This window comes from Salvelinus fontinalis, unplaced genomic scaffold (genome assembly GCF_029448725.1).
Source record: "Salvelinus fontinalis isolate EN_2023a unplaced genomic scaffold, ASM2944872v1 scaffold_0137, whole genome shotgun sequence".
Lineage (NCBI taxonomy): Eukaryota > Metazoa > Chordata > Actinopteri > Salmoniformes > Salmonidae > Salvelinus > Salvelinus fontinalis.
Window position 1 is genome coordinate 13,902 of NW_026600346.1, and position 25,488 is coordinate 39,389.

Sequence of the window (25,488 nt, forward strand, 5' to 3'; positions counted from 1 at the left end):
GCTGGTTGGCTGTACAGCTAGGCAGACACAGTGCTGGTTGGCTCTGCAGCTAGGCAGATACAGTGCTGGTTGGCTCTGCAGCTAGGCAGACACAGTGCTGGTTGGCTCTGCAGCTAGGCAGATACAGTGCTGGTTGGCTCTGCAGCTAGGCAGATACAGTGCTGGTTGGCTCTGCAGCTAGGCAGATACAGTGCTGGTTGGCTCTGCAGCTAGGCAGACACAGTGCTGGTTGGCTCTGCAGCTAGGCAGACACAGTGCTGGTTGGCTCTGCAGCTAGGCAGATACAGTGCTGGTTGGCTCTGCAGCTAGGCAGACACAGTGCTGGTTGGCTCTGCAGCTAGGCAGATACAGTGCTGGTTGGCTCTGCAGCTAGGCAGATACAGTGCTGGTTGGCTCTGCAGCTAGCTAGACACAGTGCTGGTTGGCTCTGCAGCTAGGCAGACACAGTGCTGGTTGGCTCTGCAGCTAGGCAGATACAGTGCTGGTTGGCTCTGCAGCTAGGCAGACACAGTGCTGGTTGGCTCTGCAGCTAGGCAGATACAGTGCTGGTTGGCTCTGCAGCTAGGCAGATACAGTGCTGGTTGGCTCTGCAGCTAGGCAGACACAGTGCTGGTTGGCTCTGCAGCTAGGCAGATACAGTGCTGGTTGGCTCTATTGGAAAGGAGCATCAAGTTCATCACCGTGCACTTTCACCACCCTGTGAAGTTCATCGTAATGTATTTAATCTGTAGCCTAAAAAAACTGCATGGTTTCCTGAGTCGTAGTGGGAGGATCACACACCGTGTCATCGTGTGACAAAAAGATCATGCCATGTCAAACAAACAAATTATCTATTGGTTTTTATACAATAGAACCAAAACGTCCTGTTATCACAGCTGTATTTATACAATAGAACCAAAACGTCCTGTTATCACAGCTGTATTTATACAATAGAACCAAAACGTCCTGTTATCACAGCTGTCGTAATTTTGTTTTATACTGTCTGATTTTACTCCATAAAATCCGTGGATGTTGTTACTGTTGATACCACAAGTCAAGACTATTGATACCACAAGTCAAGACTATTGATACAACAAGTCAAGACTATTGATAAAACAAGTCAAGACTATTGTTACAACAAGTCAAGACTATTGGTACAACAAGTCAAGACTATTGATACAACAAGGCAAGACTATTGAGCTAGTGGCACTGATACAACAAGTCAAGACTATTGAACTGATGGCTTTGATACAACAAGTCAAGACTGTTGATACAACAAGTCAAGACTATTGATACAACAAGTCAAGACTATTGATACAACAAGTCAAGACTATTGAGCTAATGGCACTGATACAACAAGTCAAGACTATTGAACTGATGGCTGATACAACAAGTCAAGACTATTGATACAACAAGGCAAGACTATTGAGCTAATGGCACTGATACAACAAGTCAAGACTATTGAACTGATGGCTTTGATACAACAAGTCAAGACTATTGATACAAGTCAAGACTATTGATACAACAAGTCAAGACTGTTGATACAACAAGTCAAGACTATTGATACAAGTCAAGACTATTGATACAACAAGTCAAGACTATTGGTACAACAAGTCAAGACTATTGGTACAACAAGTCAAGACTATTGGTACATCAAGTCAAGACTATTGATACAACAAGTCAAGACTATTGATACAACAAGTCAAGACTGTTGATACAACAAGTCAAGACTATTGAGCAATTGGCACTGGTACAACAAGTCAAGACTATTGATACAACAAGTCAAGACTGTTAATACAACAAGTCAAGACTATCGATACAACAAGTCAAGACTATTGGTACAACAAGTCAAGACTGTTGATACAACAAGTCAAGACTATTGATACAACAAGTCAAGACTATTGGTACAACAAGTCAAGACTGTTGATACAACAAGTCAAGACTATTGGTACAACAAGTCAAGACTATTGATACAACAAGTCAAGACTATTGAGCAAATGGCACTGATACAACAAGTCAAGACTATTGATACAACAAGTCAAGACTATTGGTACAACAAGTCAAGACTGTTGATACAACAAGTCAAGACTGTTGATACAACAAGTCAAGACTATTGATACAACAAGTCAAGACTATTGGTACAAGTCAAGACTATTGATACAACAAGTCAAGACTATTGATACAACAAGTCAAGACTATTGATACAACAAGTCAAGACTATTGATACAACAAGTCAAGACTATTGATACAACAAGTCAAGACTATTGATACAACAAGTCAAGACCATTGATACAACAAGTCAAGACTATTGGTACAACAAGTCAAGACTATTGAGCTGATGGCACTGATACAACAAGTCAAGACCATTGAACTGATGGCTTTGATACAACAAGTCAAATCACATTGAATGTTAAAAAATCTGAAGCATTTCAGAGGAAACAAAGTAATGTATTTGAATGGTTGTTGGATCATTCTGGATTTCTAGGAATTTAGAGTCTGAATCGTTCAGATCCTTCATTAGGAAAACCAAAACATTAGATATGAAACAGTTGAGTTGCTGACATTTCCAATGATACATCAACACCAAAAACAGGCACATTGAATGTAAATAACATCATAAATAAATCTTACCTTGATCATCAATGTTTAGGTTTTTGATCATCCACTGTACAATGTCAGAACCTGCAAGACAAAACAAAACACTCAACATTCTGCAAGACAAAACAAAACACTCAACATTCTGCAAGACAAAACAAAACACTCAACATTCTGCAAGACAAAACAAAACACTCAACATTCTGCAAGACAAAACAAAACACTCAACATTCTGCAAGACAAAACAAAACACTCAACATTCTGCAAGACAAAACAAAACACTCAACATTCTGCTTCTGCTGGTATGAAAAACATGTGAGCGGAAAAAATAACATATTTAAATAACTTAACATAAATGTCTCTTCTCATGTATGGTATATTGTTACGTGCATATCAAAAGGAGAGGTGAGTCTGGAACATCACCACGGCTCTCCTTTCCTTACTGCAGCAAATCTCCTGGCAGTCTATATTCACCGCTCCCCAATCCAATCTCCTAGCAGTCTATATTCACCGCTCCCCAATCCAATCTCCTAGCAGTCTATATTCACCGCTCCCCAATCCAATCTCCTAGCAGTCTATATTCACCGCTCCCCAATCCAATCTCCTGGCAGTCTATATTCACCGCTCCCCAATCCAATCTCCTAACAGTCTATATTCACCGCTCCCCAATCCAATCTCCTGGCAGTCTATATTCACCGCTCCCCAATCCAATCTCCTAGCAGTCTATATTCACCGCTCCCCAATCCAATCTCCTGGCAGTCTATATTCACCGCTCCCCAATCCAATCTCCTGGCAGTCTATATTCACCGCTCCCCAATCCAATCTCCTGGCAGTCTATATTCACCGCTCCCCAATCCAATCTCCTAGCAGTCTATATTCACCGCTCCCCAATCTCCTAGCAGTCTATATTCACCGCTCCCCAATCCAATCTCCTGGCAGTCTATATTCACCGCTCCCCAATCCAATCTCCTAGCAGTCTATATTCAGTCTATATTCACCGCTCCCCAATCCAATCTCCTAACAGTCTATATTCAGTCTATATTCACCGCTCCCCAATCCAATCTCCTAACAGTCTATATTCAGTCTATATTCACCGCTCCCCAATCCAATCTCCTAACAGTCTATATTCAGTCTATATTCACCGCTCCCCAATCCAATCTCCTGGCAGTCTATATTCACCGCTCCCCAATCCAATCTCCTGGCAGTCTATATTCACCGCTCCCCAATCCAATCTCCTAGCAGTCTATATTCACCGCTCCCCAATCCATTCTCCTAGCAGTCTATATTCACCGCTCCCCAATCCAATCTCCTAGCAGTCTATATTCACCGCTCCCCAATCCAATCTCCTAGCAGTCTATATTCACCGCTCCCCAATCTCCTAGCAGTCTATATTCACCGCTCCCCAATCCAATCTCCTAGCAGTCTATATTCACCGCTCCCCAATCCAATCTCCTAGCAGTCTATATTCACCGCTCCCCAATCTAATCTCCTAGCAGTCTATATTCACCGCTCCCCAATCCATTCTCCTAGCAGTCTATATTCACCGCTCCCCAATCCAATCTCCTAACAGTCTATATTCACCGCTCCCCAATCCATTCTCCTAACAGTCTATATTCACCGCTCCCCAATCCAATCTCCTAGCAGTCTATATTCACCACTCCCCAATCCATTCTCCTAGCAGTCTATATTCACCGCTCCCCAATCCAATCTCCTAGCAGTCTATATTCACCGCTCCCCAATCCATTCTCCTAGCAGTCTATATTCACCGCTCCCCAATCCAATCTCCTAGCAGTCTATATTCACCGCTCCCCAATCCAATCTCCTAGCAGTCTATATTCACCGCTCCCCAATCCAATCTCCTAGCAGTCTATATCCCCCGCTCCCCAATCCAATCTCCTAGCAGTCTATATTCACCGCTCCCCAATCCAATCTCCTAGCAGTCTATATCCCCCGCTCCCCAATCCAATCTCCTAGCAGTCTATATTCACCGCTCCCCAATCCAATCTCCTAGCAGTCTATATTCACCGCTCCCCAATCTCCTAGCAGTCTATATTCACCGCTCCCCAATCCAATCTCCTAGCGGTCTATATTCACCGCTCCCCAATCCATTCTCCTAGCAGTCTATATCCCCCGCTCCCCAATCCATTCTCCTAGCAGTCTATATTCACCGCTCCCCAATCCAATCTCCTAACAGTCTATATTCACCGCTCTCCAATCCAATCTCCTAACAGTCTATATTCACCGCTCCCCAATCCAATCTCCTAACAGTCTATATTCACCGCTCCCCAATCCAATCTCCTAGCAGTCTATATTCACCGCTCCCCAATCCAATCTCCTAGCAGTCTATATTCACCTCTCCCCAATCCAATCTCCTAGCAGTCTATATTCACCGCTCCCCAATCCAATCTCCTAGCAGTCTATATTCACCGCTCCCCAATCCAATCTCCTAGCAGTCTATATTCACCTCTCCCCAATCTCCTAACAGTCTATATTCACCGCTCCCCAATCCAATCTCCTAACAGTCTATATTCAGTCTATATTCACCACTCCCCAATCCAATCTCCTAGCAGTCTATATTCACCGCTCTCCAATCCAATCTCCTAGCGGTCTATATTCACCGCTCCCCAATCCAATCTCCTAGCAGTCTATATTCACCGCTCCCCAATCCAATCTCCTAGCAGTCTATATTCACCGCTCCCCAATCCAATCTCCTAGCAGTCTATATTCACGGCTCCCCAATCCAATCTCCTAGCAGTCTATATTCACCGCTCCCCAATCTCCTAGCAGTCTATATTCACCGCTCCCTAATCCAATCTCCTAGCAGTCTATATTCACCGCTCCCCAATCTCCTAACAGTCTATATTCACCGCTCCCCAATCCAATCTCCTAACAGTCTATATTCACCACTCTCCAATCCAATCTCCTAACAGTCTATATTCACCGCTCCCCAATCCAATCTCCTAGCAGTCTATATTCACCGCTCCCCAATCTCCTAACAGTCTATATTCACCGCTCCCCAATCCAATCTCCTAGCAGTCTATATTCACCGCTCCCCGATCCAATCTCCTAGCAGTATATATTCACCGCTCCCCGATCCAATCTCCTAGCAGTCTATATTCACCGCTCCCCAATCCAATCTCCTAGCAGTCTATATTCACCGCTCCCCAATCCAATCTCCTAACAGTCTATATTCACCGCTCCCCAATCCAATCTCCTAGCAGTCTATATTCACCGCTCCCCAATCCAATCTCCTAGCAGTCTATATTCACCGCTCCCCAATCCAATCTCCTAACAGTCTATATTCACCGCTCCCCAATCCAATCTCCTAACAGTCTATATTCACCGCCCCCCAATCCAATCTCCTAGCAGTCTATATTCACCGCTCCCCAATCGAATCTCCTGGCAGTCTATATTCACCGCTCTCCAATCTCCTAGCAGTCTATTTTCACCGCTCCCCAATCCAATCTCCTAGCAGTCTATATTCACCGCTCCCCAATCCATTGTCCTAGCAGTCTATATCCCCCGCTCCCCAATCCAATCTCCTAGCAGTCTATATTCACCTCTCTCCAATCCAATCTCCTAGCAGTCTATATTCACCGCTCTCCAATCCAATCTCCTAGCAGTCTATATTCACCGCTCCCCAATCCAATCTCCTAGCAGTCTATATTCACCTCTCCCCAATCCAATCTCCTAGCAGTCTATATTCACCGCTCTCCAATCCAATCTCCTAGCAGTCTATATTCACCGCTCCCCAATCCAATCTCCTAGCAGTCTATATTCACCGCTCCCCAATCCATTGTCCTAGCAGTCTATATTCACCGCTCCCCAATCCAATCTCCTAGCAGTCTATATTCACCGCTCCCCAATCCAATCTCCTAGCAGTCTATATTCACCGCTCCCCAATCCAATCTCCTAGCAGTCTATATTCACCTCTCCCCAATCCATTGTCCTAGCAGTCTATATCCCCCGCTCCCCAATCCAATCTCCTAGCAGTCTATATTCACCTCTCTCCAATCCAATCTCCTAGCAGTCTATATTCACCGCTCTCCAATCCAATCTCCTAGCAGTCTATATTCACCGCACTCCAATCCATTTCTTAAGGACCAGACAGAATCAAGGGAAAAGAGAGTCAGAGTCAACCTGCAGAGACTACATTACAGAATAAAGGGAAAAGTCTGACTAGGATTCAATCTGCAGAGACGACATTAGAATGTAGATTAGAACACAGAACACACAAAGCCAACTGCTGGGTTTGGATAAACAAGTCAAGTGTCTATATTTACCTGAATGGCGTTAATCACGGTTAGCTAATCAAATAAAATGACAATCAGTGGAAATTCTATGGAGCATTTTATTTTACAACGTAATTTCACAGTGAAAAAAAAGCAAGGCCTTGCCGAAATAAAATCCAAGGCACGGAATACAAACCTGGTCCGATCTAAATCACATAAACATATACTGTAGAGATGCACACACACAAACACTCTACGGAACCATACAATCCTAGTAGACCCTCTATGGACCCACATGATTCTAACAGACCCTCTATAGACCCATATGATTCTAACAGATCCTCTATGGACCCATATGATTCTAACAGACCCTCTATAGACCCATATGATTCTAACAGACTCTCTATGGACCCATATGATTCTAATAGACTCTCTATAGGCCCACATGATTCTAATAGACTCTCTATGGACCCACATGATTCTAATAGACTCTCTATGGACCCATATGATTCTAATAGACCCTTTATGGACCCATATGATTCTAACAGACCCTCTATGGACCCATATGATTCTAATAGACCCTGTATGGACCCATATGATTCTAATAGAACCTCTATGGACCCATATGATTCTAATAGAATCTCTATGGACCCATATGATTCTAATAGACCCTCTATGGACATATATGATTCTAACAGATTCTCTATGGACCCATATGATTCTAACAGACCCTCTATAGACCCATATGATTCTAACAGACTCTCTATGGACCCATATGATTCTAATATACCCTCTATAGACCCATATGATTCTAACAGACTCTCTATGGACCCATATGATTCTAATAGACCCTCTATGGACACATATGATTCTAACAGATTCTCTATGGACCCATATGATTCTAACAGACCCTCTATAGACCCATATGATTCTAACAGACTCTCTATGGACCCATATGATTCTAACAGACCCTCTATAGACCCATATGATTCTAACAGACTCTCTATGGACCCATATGATTCTAATAGACCCTGTATGGACCCATGTGATTCTAACAGACCCTCTATGGACCCATATGATTCTAATAGACCCTCTATGGACCCATATGATTCTAATAGACTCTCTATGAACCCATATGATTCTAATAGACCCTCTTTGGACCCATATGATTCTAATAGACCCTCTTTGGACCCATATGATTCTAATAGACCCATACGATTTGAATATAAAAGGCTCAATCCAGCACCATGGACAGCACTACTCACAGCTCCTACAGTATTGACAGTAGCTCCTATCAGAATATTGGCTCCATTCAGAACCATGGACAGCACTACTCACAGCTCCTACAGTATTGACAGTAGCTCCTATCAAAATAATGGCTCCATTCAGAACCATGGACAGCACTACTCACAGCTCCTACAGTATTGACAGTAGCTCCTATCAGAATATTGGCTCCATTCAGAACCATGGACAGCACTACTCACAGCTCCTACAGTATTGACAGTAGCTCCTATCAGAATAATGGCTCCATTCAGAACCATGGACAGCACTACTCACAGCTCCTACAGTATTGACAGTAGCTCCTATCAGAATATTGGCTCCATTCAGAACCATGGACAGCACTACTCACAGCTCCTACAGTATTGACAGTAGCTCCTATCAGAATATTGGCTCCATTCAGAACCATGGACAGCACTACTCACAGCTCCTACAGTATTGACAGTAGCTCCTATCAGAATATTGGCTCCATTCAGAACCATGGACAGCACTACTCACAGCTCCTACAGTATTGACAGTAGCTCCTATCAGAATATTGGCTCCATTCAGAACCATGGACAGCACTACTCACTGCTCCTACAGTATTGACAGTAGCTCCTATCAGAATAATGGCTCCATTCAGAACCATGGACAGCACTACTCACAGCTCCTACAGTATTGACAGTAGCTCCTATCAGAATATTGGCTCCATTCAGAACCATGGACAGCACTACTCACAGCTCCTCCAATCAGAATAAAGGCTCCATTCAGAACCATGGACAGCACTACTCACAGCTCCTCCAATCAGAATAAAGGCTCCTTTCAGCACCATGGACAGCACTACTCACAGCTCCTCCAATCAGAATAAAGGCTCCATTCAGCACCATGGACAGCACTACTCACAGCTCCTCCAATCAGAATAAAGGCTCCATTCAGCACCATGGACAGTACTACTCACAGCTCCTATCAGAATAAAGGCTCCATTCAGCACCATGGACAGCACTACTCACAGCTCCTCCAATCAGAATAAAGGCTCCGTTCAGCACCATGGACAGCACTACTCACAGCTCCTCCAATCAGAATAAAGGCTCCATTCAGCACCATGGACAGCACTACTCACAGCTCCTCCAATCAGAATAAAGGCTCCATTCAGCACCATGGACAGTACTACTCACAGCTCCTATCAGAATAAAGGCTCCATTCAGCACCATGGACAGCACTACTCACAGCTCCTCCAATCAGAATAAAGGCTCCATTCAGCACCATGGACAGCACTACTCACTGCTCCTCCAATCAGAATAAAGGCTCCATTCAGCACCATGGACAGCACTACTCACAGCTCCTCCAATCAGAATAAAGGCTCCTTTCAGCACCATGGACAGCACTACTCACAGCTCCTCCAATCAGAATAAAGGCTCCATTCAGCACCATGGACAGCACTACTCACAGCTCCTATCAGAATAAAGGCTCCATTCAGCACCATGGACAGCACTACTCACAGCTCCTCCAATCAGAATAAAGGCTCCATTCAGCACCATGGACAGCACTACTCACTGCTCCTCCAATCAGAATAAAGGCTCCATTCAGCACCATGGACAGCACTACTCACTGCTCCTCCAATCAGAATAAAGGCTCCTTTCAGCACCATGGACAGCACTACTCACAGCTCCTCCAATCAGAATAAAGGCTCCATTCAGCACCATGGACAGCACTACTCACAGCTCCTCCAATCAGAATAAAGGCTCCATTCAGCACCATGGACAGCACTACTCACAGCTCCTCCAATCAGAATAAAGGCTCCATTCAGCACCATGGACAGCACTACTCACAGCTCCTCCAATCAGAATAAAGGCTCCGTTCAGCACCATGGACAGCACTACTCACTGCTCCTCCAATCAGAATAAAGGCTCCGTTCAGCACCATGGACAGCACTACTCACTGCTCCTCCAATCAGAATAAAGGCTCCGTTCAGCACCATGGACAGCACTACTCACGGCTCCATTCAGCACCATGGACAGCACTACTCACTGCTCCTCCAATCAGAATAAAGGCTCCGTTCAGCACCATGGACAGCACTACTCACAGCTCCTCCAATCAGAATAAAGGCTCTATTCAGCACCATGGACAGCACTACTCACTGCTCCTCCAATCAGAATAAAGGCTCCATTCAGCACCATGGACAGCACTACTCACTGCTCCTCCAATCAGAATAAAGGCTCCATATAGCACTACTCACAGCTCCTCCAATCAGAATAAAGGCTCCGTTCAGCACCATGGACAGCACTACTCACTGCTCCTCCAATCAGAATAAAGGCTCCATATAGCACTACTCACAGCTCCTCCAATCAGAATAAAGGCTCCGTTCAGCACCACGGACAGCACTACTAACTGCTCCTCCAATCAGAATAAAGGCTCCATTCAGCACCATGGACAGCACTACTCACTGCTCCTCCAATCAGAATAAAGGCTCCATTCAGCACCATGGACAGCACTACTCACAGCTCCTCCAATCAGAATAAAGGCTCCATTCAGAGCCCTATTCCCTATATAGAACACTACTGTTGACCAGAGCCCTATTCCCTATATAGAACACTACTGTTGACCAGAGCCCTATTCCCTATATAGAACACTACTGTTGACCAGGGCCCTATTCCCTATATAGAACACTACTGTTGACCAGAGCCCTATTCCCTATATAGAACACTACTGTTGACCAGAGCCCTATTCCCTATATAGAACACTACTGTTGAAAGGCACTAGACTTTAATTACAGCCTTATCAACCCTCATGGAGCAGGACACACCAGGTGACAGACACTTCAACTCCAGTGTTCTGATTCTATTCCAAAGTTCTAGTGTTCTAAATTCAACTCCAGTGTTCTGATTCTATTCCAAAGTTCTAGTGTTCTAAATTCAACTCCAGTGTTCTGATTCTATTCCAAAGTTCTAGTGTTCTAAATTCAACACCAGTGTTCTGATTCTATTCCAAAGTTCTAGTGTTCTAAATTCAACTCCAGTGTTCTGATTCTATTCCAATGTTCTAGTGTTCTAAATTCTACTCCAGTGTTCTGATTCTATTCCAAAGTTCTAGTGTTCTAAATTCAACTCCAGTGTTCTGCAGACTATTCTAATGTTCTAGTGTTCTAAATTCAACTCCAGTGTTCTGCAGACTATTCTAATGTTCTAGTGTTCTAAATTCAACTCCAGTGTTCTGCAGACTATTCTAATGTTCTAGTGTTCTAAATTCAACTCCAGTGTTCTGCAGACTATTCTAATGTTCTAGTGTTCTAAATTAAACTCCAGTGTTCTGCAGACTATTCTAATGTTCTAGTGTTCTAAATTCAACTCCAGTGTTCTGCAGACTATTCTAATGTTCTAGTGTTCTAAATTCAACTCCAGTGTTCTGCAGACTATTCTAATGTTCTAGTGTTCTAAATTCAACTCCAGTGTTCTGCAGACTATTCTAATGTTCTAGTGTTCTAAATTCAACTCCAGTGTTCTGCAGACTATTCTAATGTTCTAGTGTTCTAAATTCAACTCCAGTGTTCTGCAGACTATTCTAATGTTCTAGTGTTCTAAATTCAACTCCAGTGTTCTGCAGACTATTCTAATGTTCTAGTGTTCTAAATTCAACTCCAGTGTTCTGCAGACTATTCTAATGTTCTAGTGTTCTAAATTCAACTCCAGTGTTCTGCAGACTATTCTAATGTTCTAGTGTTCTAAATTCAACTCCAGTGTTCTGCAGACTATTCTAATGTTCTAGTGTTCTAAATTCAACTCCAGTGTTCTGCAGACTATTCTAATGTTCTAGTGTTCTAAATTCAACTCCAGTGTTCTGCAGACTATTCTAATGTTCTAGTGTTCTAAATTCAACTCCAGTGTTCTGCAGACTATTCTAATGTTCTAGTGTTCTAAATTCAACTCCAGTGTTCTGCAGACTATTCTAATGTTCTAGTGTTCTAAATTCAACTCCAGTGTTCTGCAGACTATTCTAATGTTCTAGTGTTCTAAATTCTATTCCAGTGTTCTGCAGACTATTCTAATGTTCTAGTGTTCTAAATTAAACTCCAGTGTTCTGCAGACTATTCTAATGTTCTAGTGTTCTAAATTCAACTCCAGTGTTCTGCAGACTATTCTAATGTTCTAGTGTTCTAAATTCAACTCCAGTGTTCTGCAGACTATTCTAATGTTCTAGTGTTCTAAATTAAACTCCAGTGTTCTGCAGACTATTCTAATGTTCTAGTGTTCTAAATTCAACTCCAGTGTTCTGCAGACTATTCTAATGTTCTAGTGTTCTAAATTCAACTCCAGTGTTCTGCAGACTATTCTAATGTTCTAGTGTTCTAAATTCAACTCCAGTGTTCTGCAGACTATTCTAATGTTCTAGTGTTCTAAATTCAACTCCAGTGTTCTGCAGACTATTCTAATGTTCTAGTGTTCTAAATTAAACTCCAGTGTTCTGCAGACTATTCTAATGTTCTAGTGTTCTAAATTCAACTCCAGTGTTCTGCAGACTATTCTAATGTTCTAGTGTTCTAAATTAAACTCCAGTGTTCTGCAGACTATTCTAATGTTCTAGTGTTCTAAATTCAACTCCAGTGTTCTGCAGACTATTCTAATGTTCTAGTGTTCTAAATTCAACTCCAGTGTTCTGCAGACTATTCTAATGTTCTAGTGTTCTAAATTAAACTCCAGTGTTCTGCAGACTATTCTAATGTTCTAGTGTTCTAAATTCAACTCCAGTGTTCTGCAGACTATTCTAATGTTCTAGTGTTCTAAATTCAACTCCAGTGTTCTGCAGACTATTCTAATGTTCTAGTGTTCTAAATTCAACTCCAGTGTTCTGCAGACTATTCTAATGTTCTAGTGTTCTAAATTCAACTCCAGTGTTCTGCAGACTATTCTAATGTTCTAGTGTTCTAAATTCAACTCCAGTGTTCTGCAGACTATTCTAATGTTCTAAATTAAACTCCAGTGTTCTGCAGACTATTCTAATGTTCTAGTGTTCTAAATTCAACTCCAGTGTTCTGCAGACTATTCTAATGTTCTAGTGTTCTAAATTCAACTCCAGTGTTCTGCAGACTATTCTAATGTTCTAGTGTTCTAAATTAAACTCCAGTGTTCTGCAGACTATTCTAATGTTCTAGTGTTCTAAATTAAACTCCAGTGTTCTGCAGACTATTCTAATGTTCTAGTGTTCTAAATTCAACTCCAGTGTTCTGCAGACTATTCTAATGTTCTAGTGTTCTAAATTCAACTCCAGTGTTCTGCAGACTATTCTAATGTTCTAGTGTTCTAAATTCAACTCCAGTGTTCTGCAGACTATTCTAATGTTCTAGTGTTCTAAATTCAACTCCAGTGTTCTGCAGACTATTCTAATGTTCTAGTGTTCTAAATTAAACTCCAGTGTTCTGCAGACTATTCTAATGTTCTAGTGTTCTAAATTCAACTCCAGTGTTCTGCAGACTATTCTAATGTTCTAGTGTTCTAAATTCAACTCCAGTGTTCTGCAGACTATTCTAATGTTCTAGTGTTCTAAATTCAACTCCAGTGTTCTGCAGACTATTCTAATGTTCTAGTGTTCTAAATTCAACTCCAGTGTTCTGCAGACTATTCTAATGTTCTAGTGTTCTAAATTCAACTCCAGTGTTCTGCAGACTATTCTAATGTTCTAAATTAAACTCCAGTGTTCTGCAGACTATTCTAATGTTCTAGTGTTCTAAATTCAACTCCAGTGTTCTGCAGACTATTCTAATGTTCTAGTGTTCTAAATTCAACTCCAGTGTTCTGCAGACTATTCTAATGTTCTAGTGTTCTAAATTCAACTCCAGTGTTCTGCAGACTATTCTAATGTTCTAGTGTTCTAAATTAAACTCCAGTGTTCTGCAGACTATTCTAATGTTCTAGTGTTCTAAATTCAACTCCAGTGTTCTGCAGACTATTCTAATGTTCTAGTGTTCTAAATTCAACTCCAGTGTTCTGCAGACTATTCTAATGTTCTAGTGTTCTAAATTCAACTCCAGTGTTCTGCAGACTATTCTAATGTTCTAGTGTTCTAAATTCAACTCCAGTGTTCTGCAGACTATTCTAATGTTCTAGTGTTCTAAATTCAACTCCAGTGTTCTGCAGACTATTCTAATGTTCTAGTGTTCTAAATTCAACTCCAGTGTTCTGCAGACTATTCTAATGTTCTAGTGTTCTAAATTCAACTCCAGTGTTCTGCAGACTATTCTAATGTTCTAGTGTTCTAAATTCAACTCCAGTGTTCTGCAGACTATTCTAATGTTCTAGTGTTCTAAATTCAACTCCAGTGTTCTGCAGACTATTCTAATGTTCTAGTGTTCTAAATTCAACTCCAGTGTTCTGCAGACTATTCTAATGTTCTAGTGTTCTAAATTCAACTCCAGTGTTCTGCAGACTATTCTAATGTTCTAGTGTTCTAAATTCTATTCCAGTGTTCTGCAGACTATTCTAATGTTCTAGTGTTCTAAATTCAACTCCAGTGTTCTGCAGACTATTCTAATGTTCTAGTGTTCTAAATTCAACTCCAGTGTTCTGCAGACTATTCTAATGTTCTAGTGTTCTAAATTCAACTCCAGTGTTCTGCAGACTATTCTAATGTTCTAGTGTTCTAAATTCAACTCCAGTGTTCTGCAGACTATTCTAATGTTCTAGTGTTCTAAATTCAACTCCAGTGTTCTGCAGACTATTCTAATGTTCTAGTGTTCTAAATTCAACTCCAGTGTTCTGCAGACTATTCTAATGTTCTAGTGTTCTAAATTCACTCCAGTGTTCTGCAGACTATTCTAATGTTCTAAATTAAACTCCAGTGTTCTGCAGACTATTCTAATGTTCTAGTGTTCTAAATTCAACTCCAGTGTTCTGCAGACTATTCTAATGTTCTAGTGTTCTAAATTCAACTCCAGTGTTCTGCAGACTATTCTAATGTTCTAGTGTTCTAAATTCAACTCCAGTGTTCTGCAGACTATTCTAATGTTCTAGTGTTCTAAATTAAACTCCAGTGTTCTGCAGACTATTCTAATGTTCTAGTGTTCTAAATTCAACTCCAGTGTTCTGCAGACTATTCTAATGTTCTAGTGTTCTAAATTCAACTCCAGTGTTCTGCAGACTATTCTAATGTTCTAGTGTTCTAAATTCAACTCCAGTGTTCTGCAGACTATTCTAATGTTCTAGTGTTCTAAATTCAACTCCAGTGTTCTGCAGACTATTCTAATGTTCTAGTGTTCTAAATTCAACTCCAGTGTTCTGCAGACTATTCTAATGTTCTAGTGTTCTAAATTCAACTCCAGTGTTCTGCAGACTATTCTAATGTTCTAGTGTTCTAAATTCAACTCCAGTGTTCTGCAGACTATTCTAATGTTCTAGTGTTCTAAATTCAACTCCAGTGTTCTGCAGACTATTCTAATGTTCTAGTGTTCTAAATTCAACTCCAGTGTTCTGCAGACTATTCTAATGTTCTAGTGTTCTAAATTCAACTCCAGTGTTCTGCAGACTATTCTAATGTTCTAGTGTTCTAAATTCAACTCCAGTGTTCTGCAGACTATTCTAATGTTCTAGTGTTCTAAATTCTATTCCAGTGTTCTGCAGACTATTCTAATGTTCTAGTGTTCTAAATTCAACTCCAGTGTTCTGCAGACTATTCTAATGTTCTAGTGTTCTAAATTCAACTCCAGTGTTCTGCAGACTATTCTAATGTTAAAGTGTTCTAAATTCAACTCCAGTGTTCTGCAGACTATTCTAATGTTCTAGTGTTCTAAATTCAACTCCAGTGTTCTGCAGACTATTCTAATGTTCTAGTGTTCTAAATTCAACTCCAGTGTTCTGCAGACTATTCTAATGTTCTAGTGTTCTAAATTCTATTCCAGTGTTCTGCAGACTTGCGTAACCATCTGGAGAGCAGGGCACTAGCTACCTGTGTTATTGACAGAGTCCTCGACCCTCCTCTACTCCAAAAACACTCTCTGAAACCATCTGATCCTCTCTGATAACTTTAACCTACATTCAACTACATGACAGCCCCCACAGGAAGCAGTTCCAGTAGTATCAGAGAGAGTAGTACTGCGTCAGACCTGTACCTTCTAAGATCATGTATCCAGCAGCATGGTTCCATAATTCTGCTGGTACATTACACAACACTCAGTTAGGAAGCAGCGTCCAGGGTTAGGGTTACACAGGAAGCAGCATCAAGGGTTAGGGTTACACAGGAAGCAGCATCAAGGGTTACAAAGAAAGCAGCATCCAGGGTTAGGGTCACACAGGAAGCAGCATCCAAGGTCACACAGGAAGCAGCATCCAGGGTTACACAGGAAGCAGCATCCAGGGTTAGGGTTACACAGGAAGCAGCATCCAGGGTTACACAGGAAGCAGCATCAAGGGTTAGGGTTACACAGGAAGCAGCATCAAGGGTTACACAGGAAACAGCATCCAGGGTTACACAGGAAGCAGCATCCAGGGTTAGGGTCACACAGGAAGCAGCATCCAGGGTTAGGGTTACACAGGAAGCAGCATCCAGGGTTAGGGTTACACAGGAAGCAACATCCAGGGTTAGGGTTACACAGGAAGCAGCATCCAGGGTTACACGGGAAGCAGCACCCAGGGTTAGGGTCACACAGGAAGCAGCATCCAAGGTCAAACAGGAAGCAGCATCCAGGGTTACACAGGAAGCAGCATCCAGGGTTAGGGTCACACAGGAAGCAGCATCCAGGGTTAGGGTCACACAGGAAGCAGCATCCAGGGTCACACAGGAAGCAGCATCCAGGGTTAGGGTCACACAGGAAGCAGCATCCAGGGTCACACAGGAAGCAGCATCCAGGGTTAGGGTTACACAGGAAGCAGCATCCAGGGTTACACAGGAAGCAGCATCCAGGGTTAGGGTTACACAGGAAGCAGCATCCAGGGTTAGGGTTACACAGGAAGCAGCATCCAGGGTTAGGGTTACACAGGAAGCAGCATCCAGGGTTAGGGTTACACAGGAAGCAGCATCCAGGGTTACACAGGAAGCAGCATCCAGGGTTAGGGTTACACAGGAAGCAGCATCCAGTGTTAGGGTTACACAGGAAGCAGCATCCAGGGTTAGGGTCACACAGGAAGCAGCATCCAGGGTTAGGGTTACACAGGAAGCAGCATCCAGGGTTAGGGTTACACAGGAAGCAGCATCCAGGGTTAGGGTTACACAGGAAGCAGCATCCAGGGTTAGGGTTACACAGGAAGCAGCATCCAGGGTTAGGGTCACACAGGAAGCAGCATCCAGGGTTAGGGTCACACAGGAAGCAGCATCCAGGGTTAGGGTTACACAGGAAGCAGCATCCAGGGTTAAGGTTACACAGGAAGCAGCATCCAGGGTTAGGGTTACACAGGAAGCAGCATCCAGGGTTAGGGTTACACAGGAAGCAGCATCCAGGGTTAGGGTTACACAGGAAGCAGCTTCCAGGGTTAGGGTTACACAGGAAGCAGCATCCAGGGTTAGGGTTACACAGTAAGCAGCATCCAGGGTTAGGGTTACACAGGAAGCAGCATCCAGGGTTAGGGTCACACAGGAAGCAGCATCCAGGGTTAAGGTTACACAGGAAGCAGCATCCAGGGTTAGGGTTACACAGGAAGCAGCATCCAGAGTTAGGGTTACACAGGAAGCAGCACCCAGGGTTAGGGTTACACAGGAAGCAGCATCCAGGGTTAGGGTCACACAGGAAGCAGCATCCAGCATCCAGCATTAGGGTTACACAGGAAGCAGCATCCAGGGTTAGGGTTACACAGTAAGCAGCATCCAGGGTTAGGGTTACACAGGAAGCAGCATCCAGGGTTAGGGTCACACAGGAAGCAGCATCCAGGGTTAGGGTTACACAGGAAGCAGCATCCAGGGTTAGGGTTACACAGGAAGCAGCATCCAGGGTTAGGGTTACACAGGAAGCAGCACCCAGGGTTAGGGTTACACAGGAAGCAGCATCCAGGGTTAGGGTCACACAGGAAGCAGCATCCAGGGTTAGGGTTACACAGGAAGCAGGGTTAGGATCACACAGGAAGCAGCATCCAGGGTTAGGGTCACACAGGAAGCAGGGTTAGGGTCACACAGGAAGCAGCCTCCAGGGTTAGGGTTACACAGGAAGCAGCATCCAGGGTTAGGGTTACACAGGAAGCAGCATCCAGGGTTAGGGTTACACAGGAAGCAGCATCCAGGGTTAGGGTCACACAGGAAGCAGCATCCAGGGTTAGGGTTACACAGGAAGCAGCAACCAGGGTTAGGGTTACACAGGAAGCAGCATCCAGGGTTAGGGTTACACAGGAAGCAGCATCCAGGGTTAGGGTTACACAGGAAACAGCATCCAGGGTTAGGGTCACACAGGAAGCAGCATCCAGGGTTAGGGTTACACAGGAAGCAGCATCCAGGGTTAGGGTTACACTGGAAGCAGCATCCAGGGTTAGGGTTACACAGGAAGCAGCATCCAGGGTTAGGGTCACACAGGAAGCAGCATCCAGGGTTAGGGTCACACAGGAAGCAGCATCCAGGGTTAGGGTTACACAGGAAGCAGCATCCAGGGTTAAGGTTACACAGGAAGCAGCATCCAGGGTTAGGGTTACACAGGAAGCAGCATCCAGGGTTAGGGTTACACAGGAAGCAGCATCCAGGGTTAGGGTTACACAGGAAGCAGCATCCATGGTTAGGGTCACAAAGGAAGCAGCATCCAGGGTTAGGGTCACACAGGAAGCAGCACCCAGGGTTAGGGTTACACAGGAAGCAGCATCCAGGGTTAGGGTTACACAGGAAGCAGCGTCCAGGGTTAGGGTTACACAGGAAGCAGCATCCAGGGTTACACAGGAAGCAGCATCCAGGGTTAGGGTTACACAGGAAGCAGCATCCAGGATTACACAGGAAGCAGCATCCAGGGTTAGGGTTACACAGGAAGCAGCATCCAGGGTTACACAGGAAGCAGCATCCAGGGTTAGGGTTACACAGGAAGCAGCATCCAGGGTTAGGGTTACACAGGAAGCAGCATCCAGGGTTAGGGTTACACAGGAAGCAGCATCCAGGGTTAGGGTCACACAGGAAGCAGCATCCAGGGTTAGGGTCACACAGGAAGCAGCATCCAGGGTTAGGGTTACACAGGAAGCAGCATCCAGGGTTAAGGTTACACAGGAAGCAGCATCCAGGGTTAGGGTTACACAGGAAGCAGCATCCAGGGTTAGGGTTACACAGGAAGCAGCATCCAGGGTTAGGGTTACACAGGAAGCAGCATCCAGGGTTAGGGTTACACAGGAAGCAGCTTCCAGGGTTAGGGTTACACAGGAAGCAGCATCCAGGGTTAGGGTTACACAGTAAGCAGCATCCAGGGTTAGGGTTACACAGGAAGCAGCATCCAGGGTTAGGGTCACACAGGAAGCAGCATCCAGGGTTAAGGTTACACAGGAAGCAGCATCCAGGGTTAGGGTTACACAGGAAGCAGCATCCAGAGTTAGGGTTACACAGGAAGCAGCACCCAGGGTTAGGGTTACACGGGAAGCAGCATCCAGGGTTAGGGTCACACAGGAAGCAGCATCCAGCATCCAGCATTAGGGTTACACAGGAAGCAGCATCCAGGGTTAGGGTTACACAGTAAGCAGCATCCAGGGTTAGGGTTACACAGGAAGCAGCATCCAGGGTTAGGGTCACACAGGAAGCAGCATCCAGGGTTAGGGTTACACAGGAAGCAGCATCCAGGGTTAGGGTTACACAGGAAGCAGCATCCAGGGTTAGGGTTACACAGGAAGCAACATCCAGGGTTAGGGTTACACAGGAAGCAGCATCCAGGGTTACACGGGAAGCAGCACCCAGGGTTAGGGTCACACAGGAAGCAGCATCCAAGGTCACACAGGAAGCAGCATCCAGGGTTACACAGGAAGCAGCATCCAGGGTTAGGGTCACACAGGAAGCAGCATCCAGGGTTAGGGTCACACAGGAAGCAGCATCCAGGGTCACACAGGAAGCAGCATCCAGGGTTAGGGTCACACAGGAAGCAGCATCCAGGGTCACACAGGAAGCAGCATCCAGGGTTAGGGTTACACAGGAAGTAGCATCCAGGGTTACACAGGAAGCAGCATCCAGGGTTAGGGTTACACAGGAAGCAGCATCCAGGGTTAGGGTTACACAGGAAGCAGCATCCAGGGTTAGGGTTACACAGGAAGCAGCATCCAGGGTTAGGGTTACACAGGAAGCAGCATCCAGGGTTACACAGGAAGCAGCATCCAGGGTTAGGGTTACACAGGAAGCAGCATCCAGTGTTAGGGTTACACAGGAAGCAGCATCCAGGGTTAGGGTCACACAGGAAGCAGCATCCAGGGTTAGGGTTACACAGGAAGCAGCATCCAGGGTTAGGGTTACACAGGAAGCAGCATCCAGGGTTAGGGTTACACAGGAAGCAGCATCCAGGGTTAGGGTTACACAGGAAGCAGCATCCAGGGTTAGGGTCACACAGGAAGCAGCATCCAGGGTTAGGGTCACACAGGAAGCAGCATCCAGGGTTAGGGTTACACAGGAAGCAGCATCCAGGGTTAAGGTTACACAGGAAGCAGCATCCAGGGTTAGGGTTACACAGGAAGCAGCATCCAGGGTTAGGGTTACACAGGAAGCAGCATCCAGGGTTAGGGTTACACAGGAAGCAGCATCCAGGGTTAGGGTTACACAGGAAGCAGCTTCCAGGGTTAGGGTTACACAGGAAGCAGCATCCAGGGTTAGGGTTACACAGTAAGCAGCATCCAGGGTTAGGGTTACACAGGAAGCAGCATCCAGGGTTAGGGTCACACAGGAAGCAGCATCCAGGGTTAAGGTTACACAGGAAGCAGCATCCAGGGTTAGGGTTACACAGGAAGCAGCATCCAGAGTTAGGGTTACACAGGAAGCAGCACCCAGGGTTAGGGTTACACAGGAAGCAGCATCCAGAGTTAGGGTCACACAGGAAGCAGCATCCAGCATCCAGCATTAGGGTTACACAGGAAGCAGCATCCAGGGTTAGGGTTACACAGTAAGCAGCATCCAGGGTTAGGGTTACACAGGAAGCAGCATCCAGGGTTAGGGTCACACAGGAAGCAGCATCCAGGGTTAGGGTTACACAGGAAGCAGCATCCAGGGTTAGGGTTACACAGGAAGCAGCATCCAGGGTTAGGGTTACACAGGAAGCAGCACCCAGGGTTAGGGTTACACAGGAAGCAGCATCCAGGGTTAGGGTCACACAGGAAGCAGCATCCAGGGTTAGGGTTACACAGGAAGCAGGGTTAGGATCACACAGGAAGCAGCATCCAGGGTTAGGGTCACACAGGAAGCAGGGTTAGGGTCACACAGGAAGCAGCCTCCAGGGTTAGGGTTACACAGGAAGCAGCATCCAGGGTTAGGGTTACACAGGAAGCAGCATCCAGGGTTAGGGTTACACAGGAAGCAGCATCCAGGGTTAGGGTCACACAGGAAGCAGCATCCAGGGTTAGGGTTACACAGGAAGCAGCAACCAGGGTTAGGGTTACACAGGAAGCAGCATCCAGGGTTAGGGTTACACAGGAAGCAGCATCCAGGGTTAGGGTTACACAGGAAACAGCATCCAGGGTTAGGGTCACACAGGAAGCAGCATCCAGGGTTAGGGTTACACAGGAAGCAGCATCCAGGGTTAGGATTACACAGGAAGCAGCATCCAGGGTTAGGGTTACACAGGAAGCAGCATCCAGGGTTACACAGGAAGCAGCATCCAGGGTTAGGGTTACACAGGAAGCAGCATCCAGGGTTAGGGTCACACAGGAAGCAGCATCCAGGGTTAGGGTTACACAGGAAGCAGCATCCAGGGTTAGGGTTACACAGGAAGCAGCATCCAGGGTTAGGGTTACACAGGAAGCAGCATCCAGGGTTAGGGTTACACAGGAAGCAGCATCCAGGGTTAGGGTCACACAGGAAGCAGCATCCAGGGTTAGGGTCACACAGGAAGCAGCATCCAGGGTTAGGGTTACACAGGAAGCAGCATCCAGGGTTAAGGTTACACAGGAAGCAGCATCCAGGGTTAGGGTTACACAGGAAGCAGCATCCAGGGTTAGGGTTACACAGGAAGCAGCATCCAGGGTTAGGGTTACACAGGAAGCAGCATCCAGGGTTAGGGTTACACAGGAAGCAGCTTCCAGGGTTAGGGTTACACAGGAAGCAGCATCCAGGGTTAGGGTTACACAGTAAGCAGCATCCAGGGTTAGGGTTACACAGGAAGCAGCATCCAGGGTTAGGGTTACACAGTAAGCAGCACCCAGGGTTAGGGTTACACGGGAAGCAGCATCCAGGGTTAGGGTCACACAGGAAGCAGCATCCAGCATCCAGCATTAGGGTTACACAGGAAGCAGCATCCAGGGTTAGGGTTACACAGTAAGCAGCATCCAGGGTTAGGGTTACACAGGAAGCAGCATCCAGGGTTAGGGTCACACAGGAAGCAGCATCCAGGGTTAGGGTTACACAGGAAGCAGCATCCAGGGTTAGGGTTACACAGGAAGCAGCATCCAGGGTTAGGGTTACACAGGAAGCAGCACCCAGGGTTAGGGTTACACAGGAAGCAGCATCCAGGGTTAGGGTCACACAGGAAGCAGCATCCAGGGTTAGGGTTACACAGGAAGCAGGGTTAGGATCACACAGGAAGCAGCATCCAGGGTTAGGGTCACACAGGAAGCAGGGTTAGGGTCACACAGGAAGCAGCCTCCAGGGTTAGGGTTACACAGGAAGCAGCATCCAGGGTTAGGGTTACACAGGAAGCAGCATCCAGGGTTAGGGTTACACAGGAAGCAGCATCCAGGGTTAGGGTCACACAGGAAGCAGCATCCAGGGTTAGGGTTACACAGGAAGCAGCAACCAGGGTTAGGGTTACACAGGAAGCAGCATCCAGGGTTAGGGTTACACAGGAAGCAGCATCCAGGGTTAGGGTTACACAGGAAGCAGCATCCAGGGTTAGGGTCACACAGGAAGCAGCATCCAGGGTTAGGGTTACACAGGAAGCAGCATCCAGGGTTAGGGTTACACAGGAAGCAGCATCCAGGGTTAGGGTTACACAGGAAGCAGCATCCAGGGTTAGGGTCACACAGGAAGCAGCATCCAGGGTTAGGGTCACACAGGAAGCAGCATCCAGGGTTAGGGTTACACAGGAAGCAGCATCCAGGGTTAAGGTTACACAGGAAGCAGCATCCAGGGTTAGGGTTACACAGGAAGCAGCATCCAGGGTTAGGGTTACACAGGAAGCAGCATCCAGGGTTAGGGTTACACAGGAAGCAGCATCCATGGTTAGGGTCACAAAGGAAGCAGCATCCAGGGTTAGGGTCACACAGGAAGCAGCACCCAGGGTTAGGGTTACACAGGAAGCAGCATCCAGGGTTAGGGTTACACAGGAAGCAGCATCCAGGGTTAGGGTTACACAGGAAGCAGCATCCAGGGTTACACAGGAAGCAGCATCCAGGGTTAGGGTTACACAGGAAGCAGCATCCAGGATTACACAGGAAGCAGCATCCAGGGTTAGGGTTACACAGGAAGCAGCATCCAGGGTTACACAGGAAGCAGCATCCAGGGTTAGGGTTACACAGGAAGCAGCATCCAGGGTTAGGGTTACACAGGAAGCAGCTTCCAGGGTTAGGGTTACACAGGAAGCAGCATCCAGGGTTAGGGTTACACAGTAAGCAGCATCCAGGGTTAGGGTTACACAGGAAGCAGCATCCAGGGTTAGGGTCACACAGGAAGCAGCATCCAGGGTTAGGGTTACACAGGAAGCAGCATCCAGGGTTAGGGTTACACAGGAAGCAGCATCCAGGGTTAGGGTTACACAGGAAGCAGCACCCAGGGTTAGGGTTACACAGGAAGCAGCATCCAGGGTTAGGGTCACACAGGAAGCAGCATCCAGGGTTAGGGTTACACAGGAAGCAGCATCCAGGGTTAGGGTCACACAGGAAGCATCATCCAGGGTTAGGGTTACACAGGAAGCAGCATCCAGGGTTAGGGTTACACAGGAACCAGCATCCAGGGTTAGGATCACACAGGAAGCAGCATCCAGGGTTAGGGTTACACAGGAAGCAGCATCCAGGGTTAGGGTTACACAGGAAGCAGGGTTAGGGTCACACAGGAAGCAGCATCCAGGGTTAGGGTTACACAGGAAGCAGCATCCAGGGTTAGGGTCACACAGGAAGCAACATCCAGGGTCACACAGGAAGCAGCATCCAGGGTTAGGGTTACACAGGAAGCAGCATCCAGGGTTAGGGTTACACAGGAAGCAGCATCCAGGGTTACACAGGAAGCAGCATCACTAAAACAGCACTAAAACACACTTCCAGCTCCACCAGTCCATAGACCAGCCAGTTCTCAGACAGCCGTCAAATCAAATCAAATGTATTTATATAACCCTTCTTACATCAGCTGATATCTCAAAGTGCTGTACAGAGACCCAGCCTAAAACCCCAAACAGCAAGCAATGCAGGTGTAGAAGCACGGTGGCTAGGAAAAACTCCCTGGAAAGGCCAGAACCTAGGAAGAAACCTAGAGAGGAACCAGGCTATGAGGGGTGGCCAGTCCTCTTCTGGCTGTGGTTAGGGTTAGGGTTAGCCAGCTCTCTCTGACAGCCGTCCAGCTCCACCAGCCCATAGACCAGCCAGCTCTCTGACAGCCATCCAGCTCCACCAGTCCATAGACCAGCCAGCTCTCTGACAGCCATCCAGCTCCACCAGTCCATTCAGGTATTTTGGTTCAAAATCAAGGTTTTAGGTATGGAATATGGATTTGGAAGGTTTTAATGTTGAGGTTAGTATTCTGTGAAGTGATGTACATTATATCTGATGAGTGTTATTTATTGAATCCACTATGTTTAAATGTTACCCGATTTAATGAACTATGAAACATTTAACTCATTAGGAATTTGGGGGCACCACGGAAGAAGTTGTTTAACGAGTTACCGTCTCCAGAATTAAACTCTAGAAGATATATATAAGTTATATATATCGATAACAGTCACGTATTAATCATTACCTCATATCAGTCTCATTCGGAACAGTCGTAACCTTCTTGGATCTGCAAGAACCCCAACCTCATCATTCAGTACTATACAAATTAGTTTTAATTATCTATTTACTAACTAACTAAATAATAACACAGAATACACATACATAGAGAAAAAGGGGACATTTATCGTGGAAACATTCTAGGACTGTCTTCACATTAATGATATACATATCCACACGAACCGCCACATGTTTTGGTAATAAGAAGCAATGAATGTATTTACGTGTTTGAATGTCGCCGTTCGTCATCTATCTCTGTTGAAACCTTCTTGAAAGGTTTTCTTCCGTTTTGTCCACACATTTTCCATAGGATGGAGGTCAGGGCTTTGTGATGGCCACTCCAATACCTTGACTTTGTTGTCCTTAAGTCATTTTGCCACAACTTC

At 45.4% G+C, this 25,488-nt stretch overlaps 1 protein-coding gene across 1 annotated transcript in view; it reads right to left on the minus strand.

Moving 5' to 3' along the window:
• Nucleotides 1-2,325: 2,325 nt before the first annotated feature.
• The window catches only part of LOC129843452 (regulator of G-protein signaling 7-like), a 43,578-nt gene continuing 20,415 nt past the window's right edge, over nucleotides 2,326-25,488 (minus strand). The window contains exon 4 of the mRNA XM_055912164.1: nucleotides 2,326-2,661. Within this exon, the coding sequence (XP_055768139.1) occupies nucleotides 2,594-2,661 (68 nt within the window). The 3' untranslated portion in view covers nucleotides 2,326-2,593. The remainder of the gene's footprint in view (nucleotides 2,662-25,488) is intronic.